The sequence below is a fragment of the Tachysurus fulvidraco genome, chromosome 18 (assembly GCF_022655615.1).
Source record: "Tachysurus fulvidraco isolate hzauxx_2018 chromosome 18, HZAU_PFXX_2.0, whole genome shotgun sequence".
Lineage (NCBI taxonomy): Eukaryota > Metazoa > Chordata > Actinopteri > Siluriformes > Bagridae > Tachysurus > Tachysurus fulvidraco.
This window is the reverse complement of record NC_062535.1, coordinates 9,559,339-9,585,398: the sequence shown is the minus strand read 5'-3', so window position 1 is coordinate 9,585,398 and position 26,060 is coordinate 9,559,339. Positions and strand designations below refer to the sequence as shown.

The following is a 26,060-nucleotide window of genomic DNA, read 5'->3' as shown; positions in this document are numbered from 1 at the left end:
GTGTGTGTATATATATGTGTGTGTGTGTGTGTGTGTGTGTGTGTGTGTGTGTGTGTGTGTGTGTGTGTGTGTGTGTGTGTGTGTTTTAAGTTAGATCTTTCAAACTTCTCCCACATGCATTGAGGGGGCTTCACAATATAATGGGATTTAATATCATCCTTAAACACTACATCTTTGTTTGCATTTCAGCCCAGGCTGGAGACTCATCTTCTATTCATCATTCTCACACCTTCTTTAGAAATCATGAGGTTCCTTATTCATTTCAGATGTGAGCAGTGAGTGCAGGATGTACATCGCCGTATGATAGAATTAAATATCAGAAAGAGGAAATTATCTCAGTCGATTGCTGAATATACGAATTGAAATGATTTCATCAAATTTAACAAAGAAAGTTGTTGTTGTCCTTCAGCTGCCCCCCTGTTCGGGGTCGCACAGCAGATCATCCGATCCGCATATTTGATTTTGGCACAGGTTTTAGGCCAAATGCCCTTCCTGACACAACCCTCCTATTTTATCCAGGATTGGGACTGGCACTGAGTTCACCCCTCAGTTTCTGGGTTGGTTCCCTGCCCGGAAAAGAGAGCTCAGGCAGCGGCATTGAGAATGAGGGATCCAGCTCCTGGACCACCAGGGAACCCAAATTTTACAAATGAACTACTAAAATAACAATGTTAAATGTTCGTAACTTGTAACATGGTCTAGTTATAATGTGTCAGTAGGGAGCCATCACATCACTACATTCATTATACCAAGCAGACATTTGAGTCATTTTTCAGCCTTTGTACAGCTTCCCAACGCATGAGCTACTCTGATACACGAATCAAAATCATTGATTCCAATCTTTTTTTTTTTTGGCCAGTCCTAAAATGGATCAATTGTTCACTATAAATCTTTCACGTCATCAGCACCCAGGCAGCCCCATATGATTACATTAACTTCACCTTGCTTGACAGACGCCATCAACCACTCCTCTAGCATCCTTTCCTTAGCTCAACGTTTAACACATGATCCCTTCATCTATCAGTAATACTTTTGTTCAGGCATTTTCTGTCCATCCTCCCATCCATCTCTCTTCTGTTCTGCTTATACTGCACACAGGGTCATAGAGTCTATTCCAGGGGACTTTGGGTATGAGTCAGGGGACAACCTGGACCAGGTTACAACCAATCACACACACACACACACACACACACACACACACACACACACACACACACACACACACACACACACACACACCACACACATATCCATTGACACAATGCGGACAATTTAGAGATGCCAAACAGTCTACAATGCATGTCTTTGGGCCATGGGAGGAAACCGGAGGTCCCAGATGCACACACAGCAGTCAAACCTCTAACCTAGGAATGGCATATTTCATTTTATTACAATTTAATTTTATTTGTTACAAATATGGCTTTTTCTATAAAACTTTTTCTAAGGTTTCTCTGATTTTCTGAAAATTATTTAACTAACAAGATATTGTATACAATAGAGTCACTTTTTAGGTCATTTTTATCTTTTTTTTTTAATTATTATTATTATTATTATTATTATTATTATTATTATTATTTAACATATTTTAAGAAAAACAAAAAAAAACTTAATTTAACAGAAAATTTGATCATATGAAAGATTATGGAAACTCGGTAACTTGTTTTCAAACAAAAAGTTATTTTCCGAGCTCAGATAGCAGTAGCATTTTAGCGTTACCTTGCTGGCACCGGTTCACGCCATCATACAGTATATTGGTATTAGTGCAATTCTGTGGTAAGTGTATTCTATTATCCAAAGATTTTCATCACCATTTGTCTGTAGGTTTTGGATTGTGAATTGGCTTGTCGGTTGTCATATAACCATAAGAGATCATTTTAGGAACAGTACTGAGAATGTTTCCAATGATTCCCAAAAAAATAAAAAATAAATAAACCAAGCAAATGGGAAGTGTTATTAGGGAAGTGTTCTGGGTTTAATACTGTTCTAGTGAGTCATTTTGAAAGAGAGCCAACCAAACAAGATTTAAACTCTAATCAATATTGAAATTGATATGAGATGAGAGTGGTGAGGATTATTGTGATGTTGCTTGCAGAATTTAATCAAGATATTTGCCTCAGATTTGCTTAGTATATTTTTCTGATACATAATTCCACTTAATATTCCGCATCGTTCCTATAAAACATTGATGGCTTGTCGGATGACACGGCGAACATGGCACTGTCAGGACACGAGTCCGGCGTTAAGCCGTGTGACGCGTCTCAATTATCTGAGCCAAGCATCTCATCTGTTTCATGGCTATGGCTACGCTGTGGAAAATAGCATTTTTATCTGTTCCTTCACTCATTTTCCTAAGGGTTACAGATTGAACCAGATTCAATTTGTCCCACAGAAATGTTGCGAGTGGGCCATCTGTGGCTGATCGGCACGGAGATGGGCCTTTTTCAACCTCTCTCTCTGATGCATTTTGACGTAAGAGGAGACCTCTAGCTTTCTCTCTACATGGCAATCTCTCCTGTCAATCTGACTTACTGAGGCAGGGAGAAGGGGAATGTCTCATAGATAATGTGGATATTTCCGTGTTCTGGTCAATCTCTGTATTTGCTCAGTGTGCTCAAAACTGCAAGAAACGCAGCCTTGTGTTTGTTTGACGTCATTATCAAGGTTAATAATTTAGGGAAATACATAATAGCTTATTGTAAGCTATTATATTTCAATAAAAAAAATGTTATTGTGTCTTCCTCTTCCATTTAATCTCTTTATGATTTTTAACTTTTACTTCATCTCACTTTTTGCATTATTATTATTATTATTATTATTATTATTATTATTATTATTATTATTATTATTATATAAATGCATGTTTGGATTATACTGATATCATTATGATGTTATTGTTGATTCATTTGTTTTTTATGCATTTATTTCTATAGCTTTTATTATTAACTGTTATAATAATAAGAGTTAATAAACAGTAAAAAAAAAAAAAAAAAAAAAGAACCTTTAGAGTCTGAACTTCATGGTTTTGGCCCCAAATCACTGCTTTTCAGAAATATCATAAATATGAAAATAAAATGCACTCACTCTTGCATGTTAGAATTCTAATTATATTTGCATGAAATGAGCCTGTTTTGGGATTTAGTTCTGTAATGATTCACACCTCTGACATGCCATATATCCGACAAGCCCTTGTTAGTTGGACAGAATATCCTTCTCCGTAACGGCTCTTCTCAAAGTAAAAAAGAAATGCTCAAAATACCAGTGAAAGAGTTACAAAGGAATTACTCTACTCATAAAATACCTCATCAGTATGTGAATTGATTGAGAACTTGTGGAAATGAAATACAATTTGTAGAAGAACATCATTCTGTTTCCTTTTTTTTTATACTGACATTCTTGAACACACTCCAGTGAAGGACGGTCATTCGGGGAGCAAATGCAAATGAGCTCACTGCTATCTAGAAATTTGAACATAATAGCTACACGTCTGAACATCATTACAGACGAATCTGAATATCTTTTGAAAGCAACTTAAAAATGCTTTGTAAAAATGATCACCATTGTCAAGTGCAGACCTGACTGCAACAATGCTAACCGCTAACCACCATTCGAGTGTCGGCGGTCCATACGTCCCTTTACCTGAGATTCTGCTGCTTAAGTTTTCTTTGGGCCTTTTTATACCTGGCCACTTTATGTGTTTTCTCTAATCCGATAGCTATCTAATTTGTTAAAACTGTTCCATTTACATTAGGCCACATAAATGCGTCTTGGCGAATCGGATATCGATCCGATCTTTCTACTCCCGCCAAAATGCAAATATATTTTACCCCATTTCCGGGGTAATTAAAATGAAACACGCTTTGTGTATGCGGATTTCAGAATGCAATCAAAAAGAAGACGAAAAAACTTGTTACGACGGTTATGCTACAAAAAACAGCATTTACTGTTTGCTGCATTTTCGCTGGCGGCAGCAGCGCATTTCACTCCAACGAGACACCTGGGTGAAAGATCACCTGCGAGTGACGTACTTCCGTTTGGGAGGAGTATACTGTAGCGCTGACGTATGTGGCTTGAACAACCACATGCAGTTACACCTGTCCAGTTTCATCTGATATGCGGAAATGTTTCGGAGGGCATTTACACCTGATCTTTTTACGATCGGATAGCTATCGGATCACAGAAAACGCATGAAGTGACCAGGTGTAAAAAGCCCCTTACCTAACACTTAGGTTTGGGATACTAAACTGACTGTAACCATGAATCAGTGAAATTACTCGGAATCTCATCCCACAAAATTGCTTTGGAGAGTTGGAAAGTTCATCATAGAGCTGGAACTGAAAATAATGAAGCTACTGTACGATAATTTGTAAAGCAGATCCCTTTTGTCAGAAAATAAAAGCAACTTTGTCAGACTATATTTATTGTATTTTTTAATGAACACAAATCGTTTTTTAAACACTGCAAGCAATAGCAACGTTCGATATCTCGCACACAGCACAGCTACATCACTGATACACCACTAATATTCTGGATTTAGATCATATCTGTTTCCATATTTCATATCATATAAATGTATTCGTTTAACATAGATGGAATGATTCTCTATAGCTTCAGCGTCAGCACTTCAATTAGTTTTCTGCCTTGCTAAAGTCTTCAGGACAGAGCACTTTGTACTCTCTGGTTTCTAGATCACATAATAAGTTATATAGCTTCATCTTTTTTATCTTTTCCAGGAAAAGAAATGAAAATGATCCTGTAGGTGACAAGCAATAATAAGGAGTACATTTTTTTTTTCTCATAGAAAATTCCAATTCACATACAACATTCCGACTAACTATAAAAGGATACAAAAATTATAAAGTGTCCTTTCTTATTAATTGATTTTTTTTTTTCTTTAATTGGTTTATGGAATTTAAGGAAAAATTCTTAAATTTTTTTTGTAAAGAATTTGGCACATTTCTGTAGCACAAGAGGAATAAAACGCTGTAGGAAATAAATAAATGAATCTGTTCTTTATTCCTATTTCACACATATTTCGGTTTCATTAAAAATCTCAGCTAAAAAGAATTTTTAAACAATGAGAAACTTTGAATTTTAAAATGAAAAGAGTTTTAAACGATGTATTTTTGTCCTGAGCGAACTCCACACGTCCACATGATCTGCTCCGCCTTCTCTGCTACACACCAGGCCGATAACACTCACATGGTCAAAGTAGAAGGTCTGCCAGGTTCTAGGTTTAAATTTTTTGTGAGACAGGTGTTTAACTTTGGCAGCTTCTAGTCAACCTACTGAGTCAGGTCAAATCTCGCCAAAGGCTGTTTAGTATCAGCTGCTCCACGAGATCCACGGTGGAAAAATCATATCTCTAATATATAATACTAGTTTATTTAAAAAAATAAATCTGATATCAAAACTCAAAGACAAATCTGTACCAGCTTGTACAGTATAATTAAATCATTCCTACAGTGTTGTAAACATTCAGGATATCTAGTCACGTTTACTATGATTATATTATTACCATATCATTATCATTAATCTGAATGACTGACAGTCACACAGATATCGTGAACTCTCTGTGTGCATCTCGATCGGCTGTCTACAACGGGTAAGGATCGGGGAGTCGATTGTGACGGCCGTCTCCCTCGATCGCAAACTGTTTCAATCGCATTCGATGCTCATTTCTGCCCAAAAATTAAAGCTTTCTAACGATTACTTACACTAGCGATGTTGACTTAAAATTAAGCTTTAATGACGTTTTAAAAACCCGCTAGTTAGTCTACGATCTGTTCGAAGTACCTTAACAGAAATGCATGTGAATAAGCTAACAGATTTAAAAATAAATATCTGATAAGATGTACAAGAGGAAATGAAAATGTCGCTGGAAATTGAGTCAACACTAAACGTCAATAAGTAGTGAGTCAGGATACTTACCAGTGCCCCTGCTCGTACTCCGTGTCCTGATTCACAATCTATGGAGCTGATCGAGACACAACTCAAGCCCCGCCCACCCCTACTTATTTAATACTATAAAATAAAATCAAGTTAAAGTGAAATGACAAATGTTAAAGTGGAAAAATAAACTGTTGTCGCATCGGTCACATGACCGATAAGCAGTTTCGACCCTGAAACGTTCGTTTTGTAAAAGGATTAATTTGAAAATGTACTGTTACGGGTTATTTTGTTTTCTGAACATCACTGCTGAGGCATAATCAGATTAAAAATCTACCATCCAGAGGAGTTTTGCAATTGCCACTGCTGGCAATCTGTTCCTGACTGCAGAGCTGATATTATTACACCCTCCTCTACTCTATTTAAACCTAAAATGGTCTAAATGTTTGTTTCTTTGTTTTTTAGGCTAGAATTTCTGGAAGAAATTTCTGAAATGCACGGTCAATCATGAGCAGAAGACAAAAACTACTGTATATCACGCAAGCCGAGCGTGTACTCGACCTCAGGAGAAGGATTCTCATAAACTGAATACATGATGAATTCATCTGAGGAATTCTAAAGAAATCAGAATTACAGCCGAGTCTTGGTGACATTCACACATTCAGACATTTTCTAAGAGCTCTGTGTACAGAAGTAGTGGAATGTTGACATCTCTATAGTTTGATTTGTTAGCAGTGTCATTTTTCATTTGTATATGAAATGCATTCACCTTCAGTTTAATATGAATGCCTGTACAGATGCAGAGTTCATACCATTATTTAGCAACACAATGCCTAAATTCATGCGGTTAGAGGTCAGAATCAGAAGAAGTACGATCTCTGTGATTTTAACTGTGGCATGGCTGTTGGTACCAGATGGGCTTGGCATCAGATTGGTGGCAGATTTCAGAAACTGCTGATCTTCTAGGATTTTCACAAGACAGTTTCTATGGTTTACACAGAACAGCAGGGAAAAAAATAACGACATCCTGTGAGCAGAGGGTCTGCAGGCTGAAACACCTTGCTGAAGAGAGAGAGAGATCGGTGGAGAATGACCAGACTGGTCTGAACTGAAGTATAGTAACACTAATAATCACACTTTACAACTGTGTTGAGCAGAAAAGCATCTCAGAACACACAACACATCAAACATTAAATTTGATGAACTACAACAGCAGAAGCCCACATTCAGTGTTTTTTGTTTTAGGCACCATTCTGTATAAATCTAGAGGCTGTATACATTCCAAGAGATCAGCAGTTTCTGAAATACTCAGGCCTGCCCATCTGATTCCAACAACCATGACACGATCAAAGTCACAGATATGACAATTTTTCCTCTATTCTGATGTTTGAAGCTCTTGATCTGTATCTTCATCATTTGATGCATTGTGCTGCTGCCACATGATTGGTTGATTAGATAATGGCATTAACGTGCCGATGTTCAGGTGCTGACCTTCCCGATAGTCTGCGATTTTCGTTCAGACTTTCACGTGAAATAGCTTACTCATCCTTAAACATCTAGAACCGCGAAAAGCTATGACAGTAAAGGTTAGAGTTAAAGTTTGGGGATACCATAATACTGTAATATTTGATAATAATATCAAATATTACCTTTCTCATACATGTTTAACTCGCTTTATTAGCTGGAACCTATGGATTGTTTTGAATCGTTGTTAAAACCATTCCTAACCTTATATATATATATTATATTATATATATATATATATTTAAATGATTATGCTTTCATAATCACCATATTACACCTTATCATGCCCACCTCTTTGTCTCCGGCATGCTTTTTAAATGTATAACATCCTGACAGTCTACCTCCAGAAATCGATGAGCAAGCAGGAATAAAAATGAATGAACGTTTTCTCCAAAAAAAAAAAAGTCACCAAACATGAGACTGCACTTAACAGCCATGGACCAATTAACAGAATGCATCCAGCAATGGGATCATTTGTAATATTTGCCAAGAGTGCCATTACTCTACTTCAAGATTTCTTACTTAGTATGCACAGAGCAATGCATCCAAAGCAAAGATCTTAATTACTTGAGAGTAGGGGGGGGGGGGGCATTGCTCTCCCCATGATGGAGGCTTCTGGGTGTATTGTTTATGTTCTGCCATAACTTGCTTGCCATTTTAATTTGAAGAAAACTTAAAGTCGTGTCTCACCGCTGTACTGTCTCTGGTGTCATGACATGCTAAACAACATGGAACATGTTGTATGTGTTATAAAAAAAACCCTTAATTACCTTGATACTTGTCGGAGTCATGTACAATTCCTTCTTATCCTGTTTAATCGGGATGGACTGGTACAAAATTAGCCATAGTTAATTGCAATCCCAAGAAATGTCCAAATGATTACAGTACAAATCACTAGCATCACCCCATTAAACAATAATTAAGGTTTGCGAACACTCTAAGGACAAAGTTATTGTATGTTTTTCCAGTATAATGTGCCTCAATATCTCTATTTTTCCAGCTCTATTTCACCAACCCCTTCTGTTTGCACTATTTTCTGATCAAAAACACAACACATCCAGCAAATCTAGACCATGCTATGACTCGAGTTAAGAATTTACAGAATGCAGATTAGCTTAAACCTTTTGTACGTTGCATCCAGTCATAATGTTCTCTTTTTTTGTTAGTACCAAAGATCAGAGCCAACCGCAAGTCTGCAGTTCTACAGCTCTGTCCTTTGGCTCAGTTCATGCCTTGCAGGTCACTTTAACAGATGCGCAACAGAACCCAAAAGTACATGGCACGGTTATCAATTCACGATGATCAAATGTGAGGAGAAAATCTTTTTTTTTTTCTTAAAATCAAACAAAACAATATTTCACTTGTGGCTGAACTGAAACGTTGAGACCGCTTGTTCTGGTCCTCACCTGTGTGCGATTTCTGTTCTTATCTGCAAGAAACCAGGATGCGATTCAAATTAGGCTTAACATGGCATATGTGAAAACACCTTTAAATATATTCACTATCTTGAAAATGTTCTCTCTTCCCTGCAGCTGGATTGCTGCATGTGGTGAAATTTGCTTATTTGCTATACTGCAATTTAAATGTTTTGCTTTCACAGCTGGAGTCCAAATCCAGACACAACACAGTCAGAGATGCATCGCTCCTATACAGATAAGCACAAAGAGAGAAAGTGAGTCTCAGGAGTCTCGACATTAGGTTGTGATACGCTCCAGCACAAAAAAAAACATTTTCCCCATTATTGGGGGTTTGCTAGTTCAAAATCGCAAGTTCAGTGACACAACGGGAATCCAAAGAATATATAATGTGCCATTGAGGCACATGGGTTGATATTATGATTGACAGGGGAGAGAGTATTTGACAGTTGTGTATGTCTGTGAGCTCATGGATGTGGAAGAGGGTAGATTGCACTTTCCTCTGTTTTACACTCCCTCGTGACGCAGCATGAGACGAGCAGCAGCTCGAAAAGCAGCAGTTGGATGGCTTCTAACGTCTTGAAGGAAGCATGTGATAGTCTGCAATGTCCACAGTTGGCAGCTGACATGCGATGAGGAATGATAGCTTATGTGAAAATGGTGGGAAATAACATTTTATCATTAGCTTGAAGCGCTTAGCTGTAGAGAGGTTGTCCCTTTTTGTTGATTTTTGTTTAGCATCCACGAAGGTTTGTCTCCTAATGGTTAGAATGTCTGGCCATAAATAATGTCAAATCAACTGTCCTTTTCCTCTCATGTTGCTAATGTGACTCGCTCATGTCGGTTTCTTCTCTACAACATTAGAAGGATTCGGCCATTTTTGTCCACACAGACTGCTCAGGTACTTGTCCAGTCTCTTGTCATTTCTAGACTGGATTACTGCAATGCACTGCTGGCAGGTCTACCTATGAACGCAATCCGTCCTCTGCAAATGATCCAAAATGGAGCTGCCTGGCTTGTTTTCAACCTGCCAAAGTTCTCGCATACCACCCCGCTGCTGCGATCCCTCCACTGGCTTCCGGTAGCTGCACGCATCCGATTCAAAACACTGATGCTGGCCTACAAAGCCAAAAATGGACCAGCTCCCTCTTACGTCAAAGCCCTCATCATTCCTCGCACTGCACCCCGCAACCTCCGATCTACCAGCAATGCTCGACTGGTTCCACCATCTCTCAGGGTAAGATGCAAGTATACTACAAGACTCTTCTCTGTTCTGGCACCAAGGTGGTGGAATGAACTTCCCCTGGAGGTCCGGACAGCTGAGTCACTGGCTATTTTCAAGCGGCGATTGAAGACCTACTTATTCAGGAAACACTTCGACTAGCATTTCTTTTCCTTATCTTTTGCATTTAAAAAAAAAAAACCTTTGACACTTTTTCATTGTAACTTCGAACAAATGTTTTAAACTCATGGTATCTTGAGTATGTAACCTAGTGAACCAGCATTAATGTATTCAACGTTAGAGATTTAAAGCATTTATGTACTGTACGTCGCTCTGGATAAGGGCATCTGCCAAATGCTGTAAATGTAAATGTAAATGTAAATACCCAGTGAGATTATTTTCCTAACCTTATATGTAGTTTTCAATTGAACAGATATAAAATAAATAAAGAAATAAAAGTCTCAACTCGACTACTATCGTAATTGTAAATGAACAGAATTCAGTGCATTATGGACCAATATAACATGTAGGAGTATAGGACAGTAATGTTAGCAAAATAATGTCAGTGGGTTTTATATTTTTCCTCTAATTCAGTTATCCCTCCATCCAGTGGACTCGCGGCACAAGACGAGGGTCCCCCTGGACAGGGTGAAAATCCATCCCAGGGCACAATCCCACACACTCACACACCCATTCACACACTTTGGAGAAATCAGAGATGCTTGTCAGCATACAACATGTATTTAGAGGAATACGCAAAGGAGTACCCCTAAAGCACGGAAACAACATGTAAACTCTGTCAAACCCTCAACCCTGGAGGTGCAAGGAAACTCAAAGGGAAAAAGGCAAATACGTACGTGGCCATTGTACTGTATATGCAAGATAACACAAAAGAAAATATCAAAAAAACAAAACAGAAAAAAAACAATTAACTGTATAAAGTGCAATATACAAGTTAAACACAACTCCACTGGAGGTTCTTTGCATTTACATTATTGTACCTGCCTGTTATCTTTTACATATAGTATCAAACTTAATTAACTTAGGTATGCATTTTACTGTATTTATACACTTATATATACTTATATTTATATTATATTTCAGCAGATTTGTCTGGTTTGAGTTGTAATATTTAAAGGGAATGCGGCGTTCGGTTACATTTGCATATAGATGTAATTCCCACCTCAGTCATCTTCTAGTGTCGTCAAGACATCCTACTGAAACTGAAGGCAGTGTGAAAACCGTCACTGACGCTAATCTGCGATGAAACACAACGTCAAAATATCCTGTGGTGCTGTGATCTAAACGGCGTACTCGGAGCTTATGCTCAGGCATGCGTTCACCCCGGCAACTGCTTTACGATTACATGCCATAAATTGAAAAGTGATTGTGGCATTTAATTTTGAAAGGAGACAAATTACGCACACGGGACCGTCTCCTACTTAACGAAATCCTGAGCGGACACCTGGGTCTCATCCGAACTCGTCACCACTAAATCACATCTTTATTTACGTGGTCCCTTTTCACTGAGGATCTCTGGTTCCCTGAGGGAACAGCTTGTGTAGCATCTAAATTTCTCAGTATTAATTTTTTTTTTCTTCAGCACGCAGATAACAGACAGGGAACTCAATAAGGAAGAGAAAGAGAGAGAGAGAGTATGTGTGTGTGTGTGAGAGAGAGAGAGAGAGAGAGAGAGAGAGAGAGAGAGAGAGAGAGAGAGAGAGAGAGAGAGAGAGAGAGAGAGGTACCTGGGAGGAGTGTTGAATAATGGCAGCCAGACTTTCTGGTTGATAAGGAAAAGGCGTAAGCGGCAGAGCGTGTCTGAGGCAGTGAGTGCTCTGTCTGTGACCCAGCAAACCCAGCAGGCCACAATTATCTTAGCAACTGCAGAAATGAGCCCAAAACCCTGGGCTTTTGGGTTGATTATGAGAAGAACACCACTGAGACTTGGATTGTGTGAGTTCCAAATGATGGCTGACTGGCCAAGAGGAGAAGCATGCTGAAAATTTAGAGGAAGGAACGAAGTGACATATGGCTCTGTGTAGCTTTTTATTTATTTCTTTTGCATTTTGCATCAGAATTTTCAGCCTTCCTGTCTTTTTCAAGTCAGGATCACCGATCAAAGGCAATTCATCCTTTTCTTTTGTCACACAGTGTGAATATATCCATCAGACCACAACAGCAATTACAATTACATTCCATTTACAATTACATTCCATTTGGTAGAAATCCTCCTCGTCGAGTGCATTTTACTTTAACTGCTCAGCAGCTAAGAATGCTGCTAACATCCTATCCTCTTATCCTATTTGTAAAACAAGAAGCGATGAAAATTACCAGACTTTCTAGTGAATGCTACATACAGTACTGTACCTGGCTTGAAAAACTACTTCAGAGGTGCCAAAGTTGCTAACAAGAAAATCATAGTGAGCTGAAAGAAAAAAAAAAGAATTTTACCTCACAATCCCTAGCGTGTGTTGGTGGACGCGATAGCTCATTTTTCTTTCAGATATGACCCATGCAACAGTAAGAAAACAGCGAGGCAAAAGTATGGGGTGTGTGTTACTTAATAATAAGCAGCGCCTGTATTTTTTTTTTTAGTGTGCCGTGAGCTGGGAGTCCGGCATTTTATTTTTATTGGCTAAAGATTTCGCAGGGGTAAGTTCAGCTATAAAATTTGGTGTGAATCTGAAAGGAAATTTTTCACACCTACATGTGAGCGAGTTAGCTTTTCAGTTGGATGAAATGCATTCTGGTTTGCCCTGATCACTAACTTGACTGAGAAATGAGTTTGCAGTTCTTTTACCATATATTGCATATAGCAAGGGGCCAAAAATTACAAACGTTACACTTGCTATTATTACGGTTACTTCTAAACATAAAATCTCTAGGTTGTAGATGATTAAGTTCAAAACCTTTGCAGAGTTGAACAATTTCTTCAAAATGATACCGTTTGCAATCAGATTTTCAGCTATGAATTATCCAATAAGTGCAATAAAACAGGAAAGGTCTGTGGTAAATAACCTGCCAGCGAGTCTCAAGAGATTTGTAGATATAATAGCCGAAGTTTCTATATACAGTGTCAGAGCTCTACTGATGCAAAGGCTGCTTTGTTTCCTGCCCGCTGATCTAAAAATACTGTATATGCAACAGACCGATTTTTCACACTGAATTATTTTCTCTGCTTTCAAATAGAAAGCTTTAATCAGGATTCCATCAAGCAATATACATCCTCCTCCATTTCTCTGCAAGTTGACTCTAAAGTCCATCCATCTTATTGCTAGAGGTCTGACAATTCATTGATTTTTTTTTTCCCACTTCCTAATATCTACAACACATAGTATTGATGGATGGCTAGCGAAGCTCATTAGCATCACCAACAAAGATGGCAGTCAAAATATAAAACATATATATATATATCAAAAAACTAATCTGTTAAATGAAAGAGAAAGAGAATATTTTCACTCGCTAGTTCACACTAGAGTGAATATTGTGTCCTGAGACAACTATTTGAAATAGAGTTGCTTGAATCTACCTATGCAGCACATTTTCAAGAGGCAGAATGCAACCGACAGATAATTAGAAAACATTCTGGCGTCAGTTTTTTGTTACCAGCGATATGTGACCGTAAAAATTAGGAGACCGCTGCTAATAGACCAAACCAAATACTTTAAACATCCTGAAGCAGAGCAAAAAAAACAAATCTGTATAACATCCTCTACTGTGGCCAATTGTTTATTTATTAAGTTACTTACCTGAAGTCAGCTTATTGGACTAGAGGCTAAATAAATGGCAGATTGACCATCAAAACAGAATGTCTAAATGATTAGACCAAGAATAATATCTTATATAGAAAAATATATGAAATTAATTTATGTCAAATTCAAAATACATGGATGTTGCTCAACATTGGTGAGAGATATTGATATCGTGAAAAGTTATAAATAACCACTATAAAAATCTTTTTTTATTCCGATTCTCATTAATGTTTAAGTATTTAAAGGAAATCGTTTGACCTTTCAGTCAGGAGTTGCTTATCCAGTACTCTGAAAGAAAGCAATGTTATGTAACTGTACCTTCATAAATTTTAATTGCACTGTTTAAAAAAAAAAAGTTTTCTTTCACTGCCTCAAACAACTGTGCTTAAACAGTACGCAATGTGCATCTTGCTTCTTCTTTAATCAAGAGCTGAAAACATATAAACTGCATTTTTAGTAACTTTTCAGTTCGTTTAGTTTTCTATAAGAACCTTGATTTTTTACAGGAGCACACATTTATATTTAGGACTTCATTCAGTGTTGTGTGGTCTGTATGGACTCAGTTTGCATCCCTATACTAGGAAACCTCGATTAAAAAGCTTTCTAAAAATAGAGAGAAATCAGACAGAATGCTTATTTATATTAATATTACTATTATTTATATTACTTTTTTTGTACACTTTTGTGCTAGAGATTTCATTTTGAAGTAGGTTAAATTGCCAACAATATGCCATAAAGAAAAAAGAAAAAATGAAAAATCACATGCTATAATCTCTCAGGTGCATCGTTTTAGCTTCAACCCTTATTACGAGTACAATGTCATTCCAGAATTATCAGACATTTTCAGCCAGTATAAAGTTTTGTCTTTCAGTGTGAGACTTCAGGGCATCTTAAAAAGCAGAAACGGGTGTGATATCACCACTTACTTTGAAGATATAAATATTTGTGTAAAAAAAATAAATAAAATTATTTACTATGAAAATGAAGCAAATGGGGTGGCACGGTGGCTTAGTGGTTAGCACGTTCGCCTCACACCTCCAGGGTTGTGGGTTCGATTCCCGCCTCCGCCTTGTGTGTGTGGAGTTTGCATGTTCTCCTCGTGCCTCGGGGGTTTCCTCCGGGTACTCCGGTTTCCTCGCCCGGTCCAAAGACATGCATGGTAGGTTGATTGGCATCTCTGGAAAATTGTCCGTGAGTGTGTGAGTGAATGAGAGTGTGTGTGTGCCCTGCGATGGGTTGGCACTCCATCCAGGGTGTATCCTGCCTCGATGCCCGATGACGCCTGAAATAGGCACAGGCTCCCCGTGACCCGAGGTAGTTCGGATAAGTGGTAGAAAATGAATGAATGAATGAATGAAGCAAATGAGGATGAGGTTCCTTTCAGAGTCTGGTTCCTCTCAATGTTTCTTCCTCATATCATCTCAGAGTTTTTTCTTGCTCCGGGGATGAATGTTAGAGATAAATAATAACTTCATTTTAAACTTTAAACTTACTTTTTTATTTGTTTCGATACATCTGTAAAGCTGCTGTGAGACAATGTCAATTGTTAAAAGCACTATACAAATAAATGTAATTGAACTGAATGAAAATTAAGAAAATATTTCCAATAGTAGGCTAAATAAAAACAAATATTTATGGAAAAACTATAAATTCTTAAAGCCCTGAGTGTCTACTTTCATATGAGCCATTATTCACAGCTATGGACATGGACACAAGCAAACAGGCACAAAATCCATTCAGTATTTTGGCCTCTGGTAAAAAAGAGTTAACTATCTTGAGATGTCTGTAGAACTTGACTGAAGTCCACTTGTGACACATTCAATCGATCGGACATGATTTAGAAAGACGCACACCTGTGTAGGTTCCCACAATTCACAGCGCATAAGACCAGGCCAAAAACCAAGCCAGGAAGTCCAGTGGCTTGTTCACACCTGGCATTAACATTGCTCCTGTGTGAGCTGAGTATACGGGTGTGAACTGGTTCCAATGGGTCTGTGAGCCAATCACTTACACTACAATCAGAGGACACATATGGCCACATACCATCTGCAGTGTGAACACAAAAGTAACATAATGTGTCCCCAGACTGTCTAATCAACTGCTGGAGAATACATAATCCTTTCAAGATTGAAATCATCTGAATGGTAGAGTATCCATTGCCCTAGAATAATTGATATATGCAAAAGGATAACAGCAGAGCCTCAGACTTGGTGTAGGTTCACTGCTCGCAATGACAAAAGATGCTCAAGTGGCTTCAGGACAAGTCTCTGAATGACCTTGAGTGGCCTAGTGGAACTTGGGATGCGAGTCGAGTAGAACATTTGTGGAGAGACCTGAAGATGGCTGTTCACAGATGCTTCCCATCCAATCTGATAGAACTCGCCAGGATTCTCCAGGAACAATGGGAGCTCTAGATTGATGGCCAAAAAATCCATCCATGTAATCCATCTTAAATTAAATCTATAATACTTTAAGGAAGTTCGGGAAAACTGAATGTTTTCCACTGTATGCCCTAGAACTGTACGAAGCATTGTCAGGGTAATGAATTTTTAATCAAGTCGAAACATGCCGAAATCCGCAAGAGCATCTTGATAAAAAGGTGAATTTGTATTTGAAAAGTGAAGCAACTCTGATAATTATTATTCCACCCTTGTAGTCCAAGCCATGTACATTTCAGTGCTAGGAAACGCTTCTTAAGCTCACGGAGCGGTCATGCAATTTTACAACTCTGAGTAAACAATATGTTTTTTCATATTGTTCACCTCCTGCAATCTGACACGCTTCACCTTGGCATTCTCAGTTTTTTTCCCCATCCTCCCTGGTCAATACACAATAAATCCCAGAGCTAATAGGAATCGGCTAATCTCAACACTGCAACAAGACAGCTGTGAGCAGAGTGTCGGCCCAAGTCCTTGTCCTATTTCTAAATCTTCATGGTTTCATGGCTGCAAATTCATAACATCTCACAGAGGAAAAGTTCATGGCTGCCTTCCAAAACCTTCAGAAGACAAAGATCACCATGAAATGCTATTGCACATTGAATGTCCTCTCTACCTGTTACAATGCTCTTACATGTATAAAGCTTTTGCGTTACTAGGTTTTGAATGGATAAGTTTATTGACAATAGCTTATGGACCTAATTATTTAAATAATCACTACATTTAATACAACGATATTCATTTACCTACAAGTAGACCATAGACCATAGTCTCGATAGACACTATGGACCTGCCAGATTTATCCACCGTTTGTGACTCAAGTTCTGGTGCGGTAGAAAGTCCTACATAACCCCTTAGTTCTACACCCTTTGTAAACCTAACCCTTGCTAATCTCAACCTTAAACCTCAACCTATCTTTAAAGAATAGGCTAACCCAGGTACTGCTGGGTACTGCAGGACTCTTCTTCACTACAGACTGATCTGCCCTAACATTAAACCCCTGACATGTCAAAGTGAATATGAACAGTAAGCAAGTGAACAGTCATCTTTGGGAAAATGGGCACGCGTGAAGATGTGAGCTACAGTACTTTGCCAAGGGTCGAAAAAAGCAAAACACTTTACATGTTCCTGGTATGCAGGGGTTAGTATCTAATAAAATGAAAGTGGTCCGAGAATGGACAACCAGTGAACCGGAGAGAGGGTCATGGTCTCCCAAAGCTTATTGATGAGTACAGGTAGAGTGGGCTAGCCAATCTGATCAGATCCCAGAGATCTATTTATAAAATGGATTCATTTCTGTAGCACTTATCCTACACAGGGTCACAGGGAGCTTGGAGTCTATTCCAGAGGTCCCAGGGCACAATGGACAGGGAGCCAACACTTCGCAGGGCACAATCTCTCTCTCTCTCTCTCTCTCTCTCTCTCTCTCTCTCTCTCTTACACACACACATTCACACACTACAGACAAATTAAAGATGCCAATCAGCCCACACCGCATCCCTTGGACTTTGTGAGGAAACCTTCGGGTTAGGGTTAGAGACCCCTGAAGCATGAGGAGAACCCCACTCAAAGAGGGGTGGAGGTGAGTTCTGAAACTTCAACACCATACAGTAGGTGTGTGGCAAGCATGATATCCATCGCTACCACAAACATAGGCACTCAAGCCATGTATAGTAGCATAGCTCAGAGTTAAAGCAGTTGTTCCAGACATCAGCATTGTGGGTTTGAATTTCAGCTATGATGTGAGATATTGGAGTTTACTTGAATTTCAGTTTATTTCAATGCATTTTCCTCAAACTTAAGACCAGTTAAATAATAAAAATGTAAATCTGATGGGTACAAAGTAAGGAAGAAAAAAAGATATATCCATAACTATTCTTTAGATCTTGTAAAAAAAAAAAACAGAATTGTTGGACTGATAAACGAGTAGCACTTGGAAGTACTGGCTGTAGGCTGTAGGCTATGTTTTTCCCACGTCAAGTAGGGCACTCTTCCAATTCGCAAGTTACAGGTAAGCGTTTTAAACCCTACATCAAGCTCTCAGAGCTTGGAGGGCAGCACTTTGAGAGCTGTTCAAATCAACAGGCCTCTAAAAATGGATCATCATTTGTAAGAGGAGGAAAAAAAAAAAAAAAAAGACTACAATTCTGTTCAGCATAGAATGTCACTCGTCTTTCTGTTCATTTCCAGTGTTTGCCCTTCATTTTTCTATCTATTTCTAGTTCCTTGCTTATTCTATACCCTACATGCTATTCTACAGATTTAGGAAAGCAATCACAGTATTAAACGTACGATCCGTGAGGGATTTTAGGTTCAGCGGGGCTTATTACCATACTTTTTACCATTAAAACGTTCTAATATTGAGTTGAAAAGTCTTTAACAATTTGAGTGAGAGAGCTGTTAAGCACGGTTAAGCACCGCACGAGTAGTGCACGTAAAATGAATGCCCAATATCAGCAAGCATGCCAGGTCTTCATATTAAAAAAAAAAAAAGAAAGGTACCAGCATGAACACACTCAATTCTTCCGCCTTTTATTTCACTTTGCTAAACATCTTGCTGTTGCGTGTTAGTTTGAACATCTAGACTACTGCGTCACACAAACCATCCAATTAGGCACATTTTCAGGAAGAAGGATAAAAGCCAGACAACTGCAAGATCAGACCTATTCTCTCTCATTATTCCTGCAGATGTAGCACTTCTTACACTTTGCATGCAAAAAATAAAGCTGCCAGAAATAGATGTTGGCGCGCGGTGACGACAGCACAAGCTGGTTTCGTGTGCGCCACAACTGCCGCTGGCGGTGCATTTTGCGATGTTAACGGGAACTCTATGCACTTGGCTTGTTACTAATTGCTAAAAAGAAAAAAAGAAAAAAAAACACTTGCTTGCTTAATTAGTCAATCAAACATGATGGCAGGATGCTAATAATAGCTGTGTTGCTAACAAGGTACATGATATTACTACAGTAGACTCAACATGCACAAGGCTCTTATTATGGATTTATTCTGGCATCATTGCTATAAATATATTGATATAGGTAATGTTATTTATATATATATATATATATATATATATATATATATATATATATATATATATATATATATATATATATATAAATTGCTTTGCGTTAACGCTACATGAATTGACTGTGCTCGCTTAATTAGAAACTTGTTTAAATGAAGTTCACTATTCTTTTTCTTGTTTTTAAGTGCAAGCAAAATATAAGCCTAGAACATATGATCATTAAAAACATGAGAAAGTCAACACAAACACTCATACACAGATATTTTAGAGAGACACTATATTGTGTGAGAGCAGTTCAGTTACAGTATGCAAGCACTGAGCACAGAGTACCTAGACTTCCTTTCCTCTCGCTCTCTAGCATCTATAGGTCGCTTTATTAACACTAATGTTTAAGCTCTAGAACATCAAAAACGTAAAACTCGGCACTAGGGTTTCATTACTAGCAGCACACTAATATAAAGGAAGCTAAATAAAATCTTCCATGACACCTGATTGCTTGATATTCGTTTATTCGTTTCAGGATCGCTGTCAGTCTTAATGAGGACAGTAAACATGTACTGGCTAAATGGTATCTATAACTAACAGCCACTTTAAGATGTCGACGCAACCGTTTCACAAAAGTAGATGTCCATGTGAGTACAATTCGAAATGAGTTGTCCATCAGAAAAAAACTTTCAGGATAAATATAAATTTATTCTGACAGGAATTTAGAGATAAAGGGAATTAATATTTGAGAGAAGATTGTAATCCAGATAATTAAGGGCTTCGGGACATAATCATTGAATATGTTATCATTCAAAGCTGCCTGGATTTTCCTGAAGTTTTACACTTCATCTGTGAACCATGGCTATGAAAGAGAGAATACAAAAGAGTGCGAAATCAGTCCAGAAACCGGCTCTGACTGATACTGTGGCATCACAACCCACATTCAGCCAGAGCCTTCTGATTCATGTGCATCGAACACGAGTACAGGTATCATAGAAAGTAACGACATACGTATCTTTACTGGTAGGAGTTTAAAAGAAGATGTCTGTGCTTGCAGTTACAGCAATTTAAGTAGTTTTTCACAAAATCAAAGCGCAAAAAATGTGCAAGTTGCATCCCAAAAAGAAAAAAAAACTGCATCAAAATCAAAAAGTTTACTGTAATTAAAAAAAAAAAGCTACAATGCCTAGAAATCTTTACTCACATGCCAATATATTTCTAGTATCATTTTAATTTGCCATCTTATTAAATTAAATCTTAAAATATTTCATTATTTTCACTTTCAAATTTGTTTACTTTTGAACTTTTGAATTTTGTACCTACTGTTTAATTTTATTGAATTTTAATTTTTTTCTAAAAAGGTTTTTATAAAAAATATCATATTATTATAAAATTATATTATTATATTTTACATAAATAAAATACTATTATTATTATTATCATCATCATCATCATCATCATCATTATTATTATTATTATTATTATTATTATTATTATTATTATTAAACTGGTGATTATATCTAATGGGAACATTAAAATGTAATCTATAAAGCAGATTTGGAGAGGCATAAAGTCATTAAGGCATTGCAGTAATACTCGCCCTACTCTCCATTAAAAAAAAAATTCCAACTGAACAGGGTCTAATTATATGGTCTTAAAATGAAGTCTTAAGAATTCTCATATATATGTGTATGTGCTTTCTATGACACTTTACTGTTTGTATGCAAATGGCTGGTGGTTTCTTTACTGCCAGAGCCGTGCATCCGTCCTCTTCTTGTCTTGACGCCTCGATCATGATCTGCTGACGAAAGGTTAGGCAATCTCAAATTCAGATCGTCTTTGTGATTAAAGCCTTGCTATGTATTTCGTTTACTTTGCAGCTAAAACGATGGATTTTCTCTTTAATGCACATGGCTCTTCTGAGTGTCCTTGCGAGTTTGTCTAGCTAGTACTAGTCCATCAGTGAACCTATAACAGGTGCATGTACACCATGAACCTCCATGACCTGCATGTGGAGTCTACTCAGACCAGCTCCACAAAGGTACACAGTGTAGTTTTTTTTTGAGGTTACATAATTTTTGACTCTTAAAACACACGTTTTTGTTTTCATTCATTTCTGCTCTGCTTTTAGCTTTCTTGGTTGCAGGCATGACTCATCCAAATTTATAACGTACAACTGAATGTTTTATTACAACTGACACGTTCAAATAAAGTATTTAATGGAAATACCACTGCAAGACATTTCCATTTTGCTTTTTAAAACCATGTGAATCTTCCTCATTCATGAGCTGAGTCCCCCCCCCCCACTGTTTTTTTTTTCCTCCAGCAACCACAAACAAAGCACCTCTTCACTCAAAGATCCTGGATTGCCTACTGAATACTTGCCTTTTATTGGCTCACTATTGCAACTCCTGCAGGAATTAGTGTGTGTTTTGTTCAAATTAGGTGTATTTAAAATAGGACATCAGATGCAATGTAAATAAAGGACTAGTGACCCTAAGTGAGTTTCCATGCAGATGAAGCTGATTCAAAACTTTTTTTGCATTTTACTTTGTGCTTTTCAATTCAAAGAATAAGATCCATCTTTATGCACCAACAAATTATAATTAAACTAAATAAATCTTGGATCAGGGCAAAAAAATCTGTCGTAAGGTAAACATTGCTCTGGTGCTCGTATACAGAGGGTTAAACGATATAAAAATATTAAGACAAAAATGTCAGTTTAGTCATAAAAATAATAAAATCACCTGATTGAAAACATGTTGTGTATTGATATTAGGGGTGGGGATTATGATAAAAAATAATAATAATAATAATAATTATAATAATAATAATAATAATAATAATAATAATAATAATAATAATAATAATAATAATAATAATAATAAATAAATAAATAAATAAATAAATAAATAATATCACTTTTGAAAGAATTATTATTATATAAATATATGGTTGCTTCCAATACAGCAGATTTAAAATTTAAAAGTATATTTATTTATAAATATCAATATTAACAATTAAAATAAAGATTTTCAAAATTTCTATTTTTTTATTTTTTTATGTATTTAATTATAAAGGTACTTTTGCGTATTGTGGTCTGATTCATCACAATATCGATATCGCCAAATCACCCAACACCGGTTGATCTCAGTCACTAGGATTCTACATGCATCACACTGCTCATTTTTTTAATTAGCGCTGGTTATGGATGAGAACGCTTTAGCTGTTACACTAGAGAAGCTCTAAACCCTGGCACTAAATCACTTTGGCTCATCATCACATCCTTTAAGCGCTTCAAGATGATGGCAGCAATCTATAATCGTTACAAGAACTGTCTTACATTAATTGTTTTTGATTCCCTTTTTTTTTAATCAACAAGCCCTGCTGGATGTAGAAGCTGTGGAGAGAAACATGAAGATTCTGGGCATCTTCAGGAGTGTGGTCCATCTGTTTCAGTGGAAGTGTGTGTGTGTGTGTGTGTGTGTGTGTGTGTGTGTGTGTGTGTGTGTGTGTGTGTGTGTGTGTGTGTGTGTGTGTGTGTGTGTGTGTGTGTGTTTGTGTGTGAGAATGGTGGCTAGACTGTGGTGAGAAAACAGATGACCTACACCTCCATGGACTTCACCACACACACACACACACACACACACACACACACACACACACACACACACACACACACACTCACACTCACGTTCCACATTAGTGTATAAAACATTCATAGTGTCTGTGTAAACACTACACATATTTATACCTCCATTAATTCTTGTTTACATTTGTATTTGATGCAGCCATTAAAAGCCTCCCCTTTTGTTCTGCGATACATTCACATAGTAACAAATACATTCTGTGCCATGCAATTTTTTTTTTTATTCAATCCATTCTAAGCTTCTCGACTAGGACTCACACACTTCCAGCAGAATAAAAAAAATCCCCCAAAAAAGTTCATGTATTGATTCTCGCTATTCACACTGCAAAAGAGGGAAAATTCAATTAAGGTGTATAACAAAGACGCTCAGGCTTGGGAGGGCCACAAAAAAGACAGATTTCTGCTACTGGAGAAGAACGGGAGCTGATAGGAGTTGTCAGAACCCATCCTTATTCTGGTCTAAAGTTTTCTGAATCCAAATCAGAGCGATAATTGTGACTACTGAACAATTCGAAAAAAAGACAAAACAAGGGAAAAAAAAATTATGGTCATTTATGTTTGTAAAGTTTATAAATTCAGAAAATCTCCCCATTTGTGATTGTTAATATATTGTTGTTAATTGTAAAAATATAACCAGTGCCCAAATAGAAGTGTTAAATCGAACTGACATGAAGGTTAAACATAACGTCTGATACAATCACAATATATTATAACACAATCAATAGTTTTACATACAACCAAATTAACAGTGAGTGATCGGATAGACAGCTCATTCGGACTGAAACGTCTCAGTTGAACCGAATGAATGCAGTCACAATCAGTTCGAACGGGGTGCTGTAGATCTGGAGTAAATTGGTGAACTAGACAAAATAACAGTGTAAACTCTTAAATCAGACTATTTTCTAAAACAGACTCAAGCATACCTTGTGCACAATGGTGAGAAGTTTTGTTCTGAATATTTGTAAATCACATATTAACAAATGTTTGAATCGGATTGCAATAAATCAGATTCTTTTATTCGGAATATATGTATATATCGGATTGAAATGTTTAGGGTAAATAAAAAATAAACAGTACTTTCAGAATCTGCAACCGATTGACAAAAAATGGGTGTGTAAATATACCTAACATGGTCTGAACAAACTTCACATACGCATCACCTACATTCCCTCACAAACACACAGCACCACCATTGTTTCCATGCAATTTAAGAATTCACTTGATTCATTTTATTGAGGGGAAAAAATAAGGATTTGAATTTCAGTAATGGGAAACATTTTGTTAATATGAGTCAATAAGTTTTCCTGAATTCGTTTTTTTGATCTTTGTTATGTTGACAGACAACCGAGAGATCGAAATGTACGTTTTACGGCCCTATCTCAGTGTCATTACCTACTAAACAAGATCGAACCTCATTTCAACTGAGAAATACAAACGTGTGCGTACATACAGTACTGCTGACATTAATGTAGCATCATTTGTGCCCACTATAGTGTAACCAGCTTTTTGGAATTCATGTGTTATGAGTAACTGGCATAAGAACAAATGTCTGAGCATGTAAAAAAAAGAAGGGAGTTAATTTTGGGTTTCAGCTAATATTCTCATCTATGATCAATATCATCAATACAATTTAATGAAGAAAATAATTAAATCAGAACAAACAAACAAAATCAGATCAGGCCCAGAATAAACACATACAAAGGTTAAGGTTGTGGTTCATGGATAAGTTCAGGGGACAAAGCTTTTCTAACAACTTTTATAAGATGAAATTCCATAACAAACTCTTGCTCAGTCGAATCCTTATTAGTTGTTTATGAGACTAGGTTCTACAAGATGTATGCAAGTCATGCTTTGTGCACTGGAGCTGCATAGAATGGCCAAATTATTAGGTCATTCTGGAATGATTACGACTGCAACAAATGTCCAGTAAACTCCTGATTGGACTGGATTAGTCTGCGTGTTCAACTGATTAAACCTTAAAATATAGATGAACTATACTATGTCGGGTAAATTCAGGATGCCCATTGCACTTTATTACATGTATACAGTGTTAAGATTTGGGATTAGAAAGTGAAGCAACGCGATGCAGAGGCGATATACCGGATTGCGCACAAGGCGCACATCTTTATGCGCCGCTCACGCACATCTTTATGCGCCGCTCACGCACTTTTCTTCAGAGAGCAAAAAACTTGAAACTGTTTTTTCTGCATGAAAAGATATTGAGGATGAGGAGGGGGGGGAAACAAAAACTTAATGCATCGGAGATAAATACGTTGTAAGACTTACGCTGCTGTTCTGGCCGGACCAGTGCACCATGGCTTGGTTGTGAGCCGAGTCTCCGCTCAGGGCGAACGTGGAGCTGGTTAGTTGTAACTCATCTTTACTCCACCTGAGTGACCTTTCATCTCGAGCTCGTGGTGATTTAGGATCATCCCGGGATCTTGTTGCGTCCCGGCGCGTTCTGCGTGCACCTTGTTTCTGATGCGGTTTAAGGATCGCACCATGGCGCGCGCTGTGTGCATTGGGTTTGTTTGGTTCGTTACCGGTTAAACTGGACTTCCTGGTGCCCCGCACTGTCTCCAGTGATTCTTGCGCGCGGCTATTCCGTTTGCGCCTTGACAAACTCATGCATTCACCCTCGGGCTCATTTGCAAAGTCGTGCTCAAAGCCGAAAACCTGTCCGCGTCCTCCAACTTCTCCTGTTGCAATAACCGGTGCGTCCATGTTGAGCACAAGCTGCCTCGGGCGCCACTTCCCCAAAGGCTGACAAAACCTGCAACTTATGTCCGCCTCGACCAGCATCCCGAAACGGAGCATAAACAGGGCGCATGAAAGCCCGTGCCAAACCAAAACGAATCCGTTCCCTCTCCGCATCGCTGAAAACACTCTCACTTTCTCTCACACTCTCTCTCCGCGCGCTCCGCTCTCAATACTTCCTATTTCTCGTGGTAGTTAGAAATCAAGTCTTGATCCAAGTTCCGGAGAGCGCAACGTCGAACGCGCCTTCGCGAAAAGTGCAAGCGCTCTGAGTTGAAAGCTTTCATCAAATGAAGATGAGGAGGAGGGGGAGGAGGAGGCTGAGGAGGAGGAGGAGGAGCGGGGTTGCCAGATTGGATAGACAATTTCCAAACCGAGTCGCGCTTTGAAATCTACACCGA

General features: G+C 37.8%; 1 protein-coding gene across 2 annotated transcripts in view; it reads right to left on the bottom strand.

Moving 5' to 3' along the window:
- Positions 1-25,932, bottom strand: part of LOC113649062 (VPS10 domain-containing receptor SorCS1) — a 212,479-nt gene extending 186,547 nt beyond the window's left edge. For both annotated transcript variants that reach the window (XR_003442055.2, XM_027156667.2), the window contains exon 1: positions 25,189-25,932. Coding sequence is in view for 1 of the 2 variants with exons in the window: in XM_027156667.2 (XP_027012468.2) it covers positions 25,189-25,776 (588 nt within the window). In the remaining variant the exon portion in view is untranslated. The remainder of the gene's footprint in view (positions 1-25,188) is intronic.
- Between the last annotated feature and the right edge of the window lie 128 nt (positions 25,933-26,060).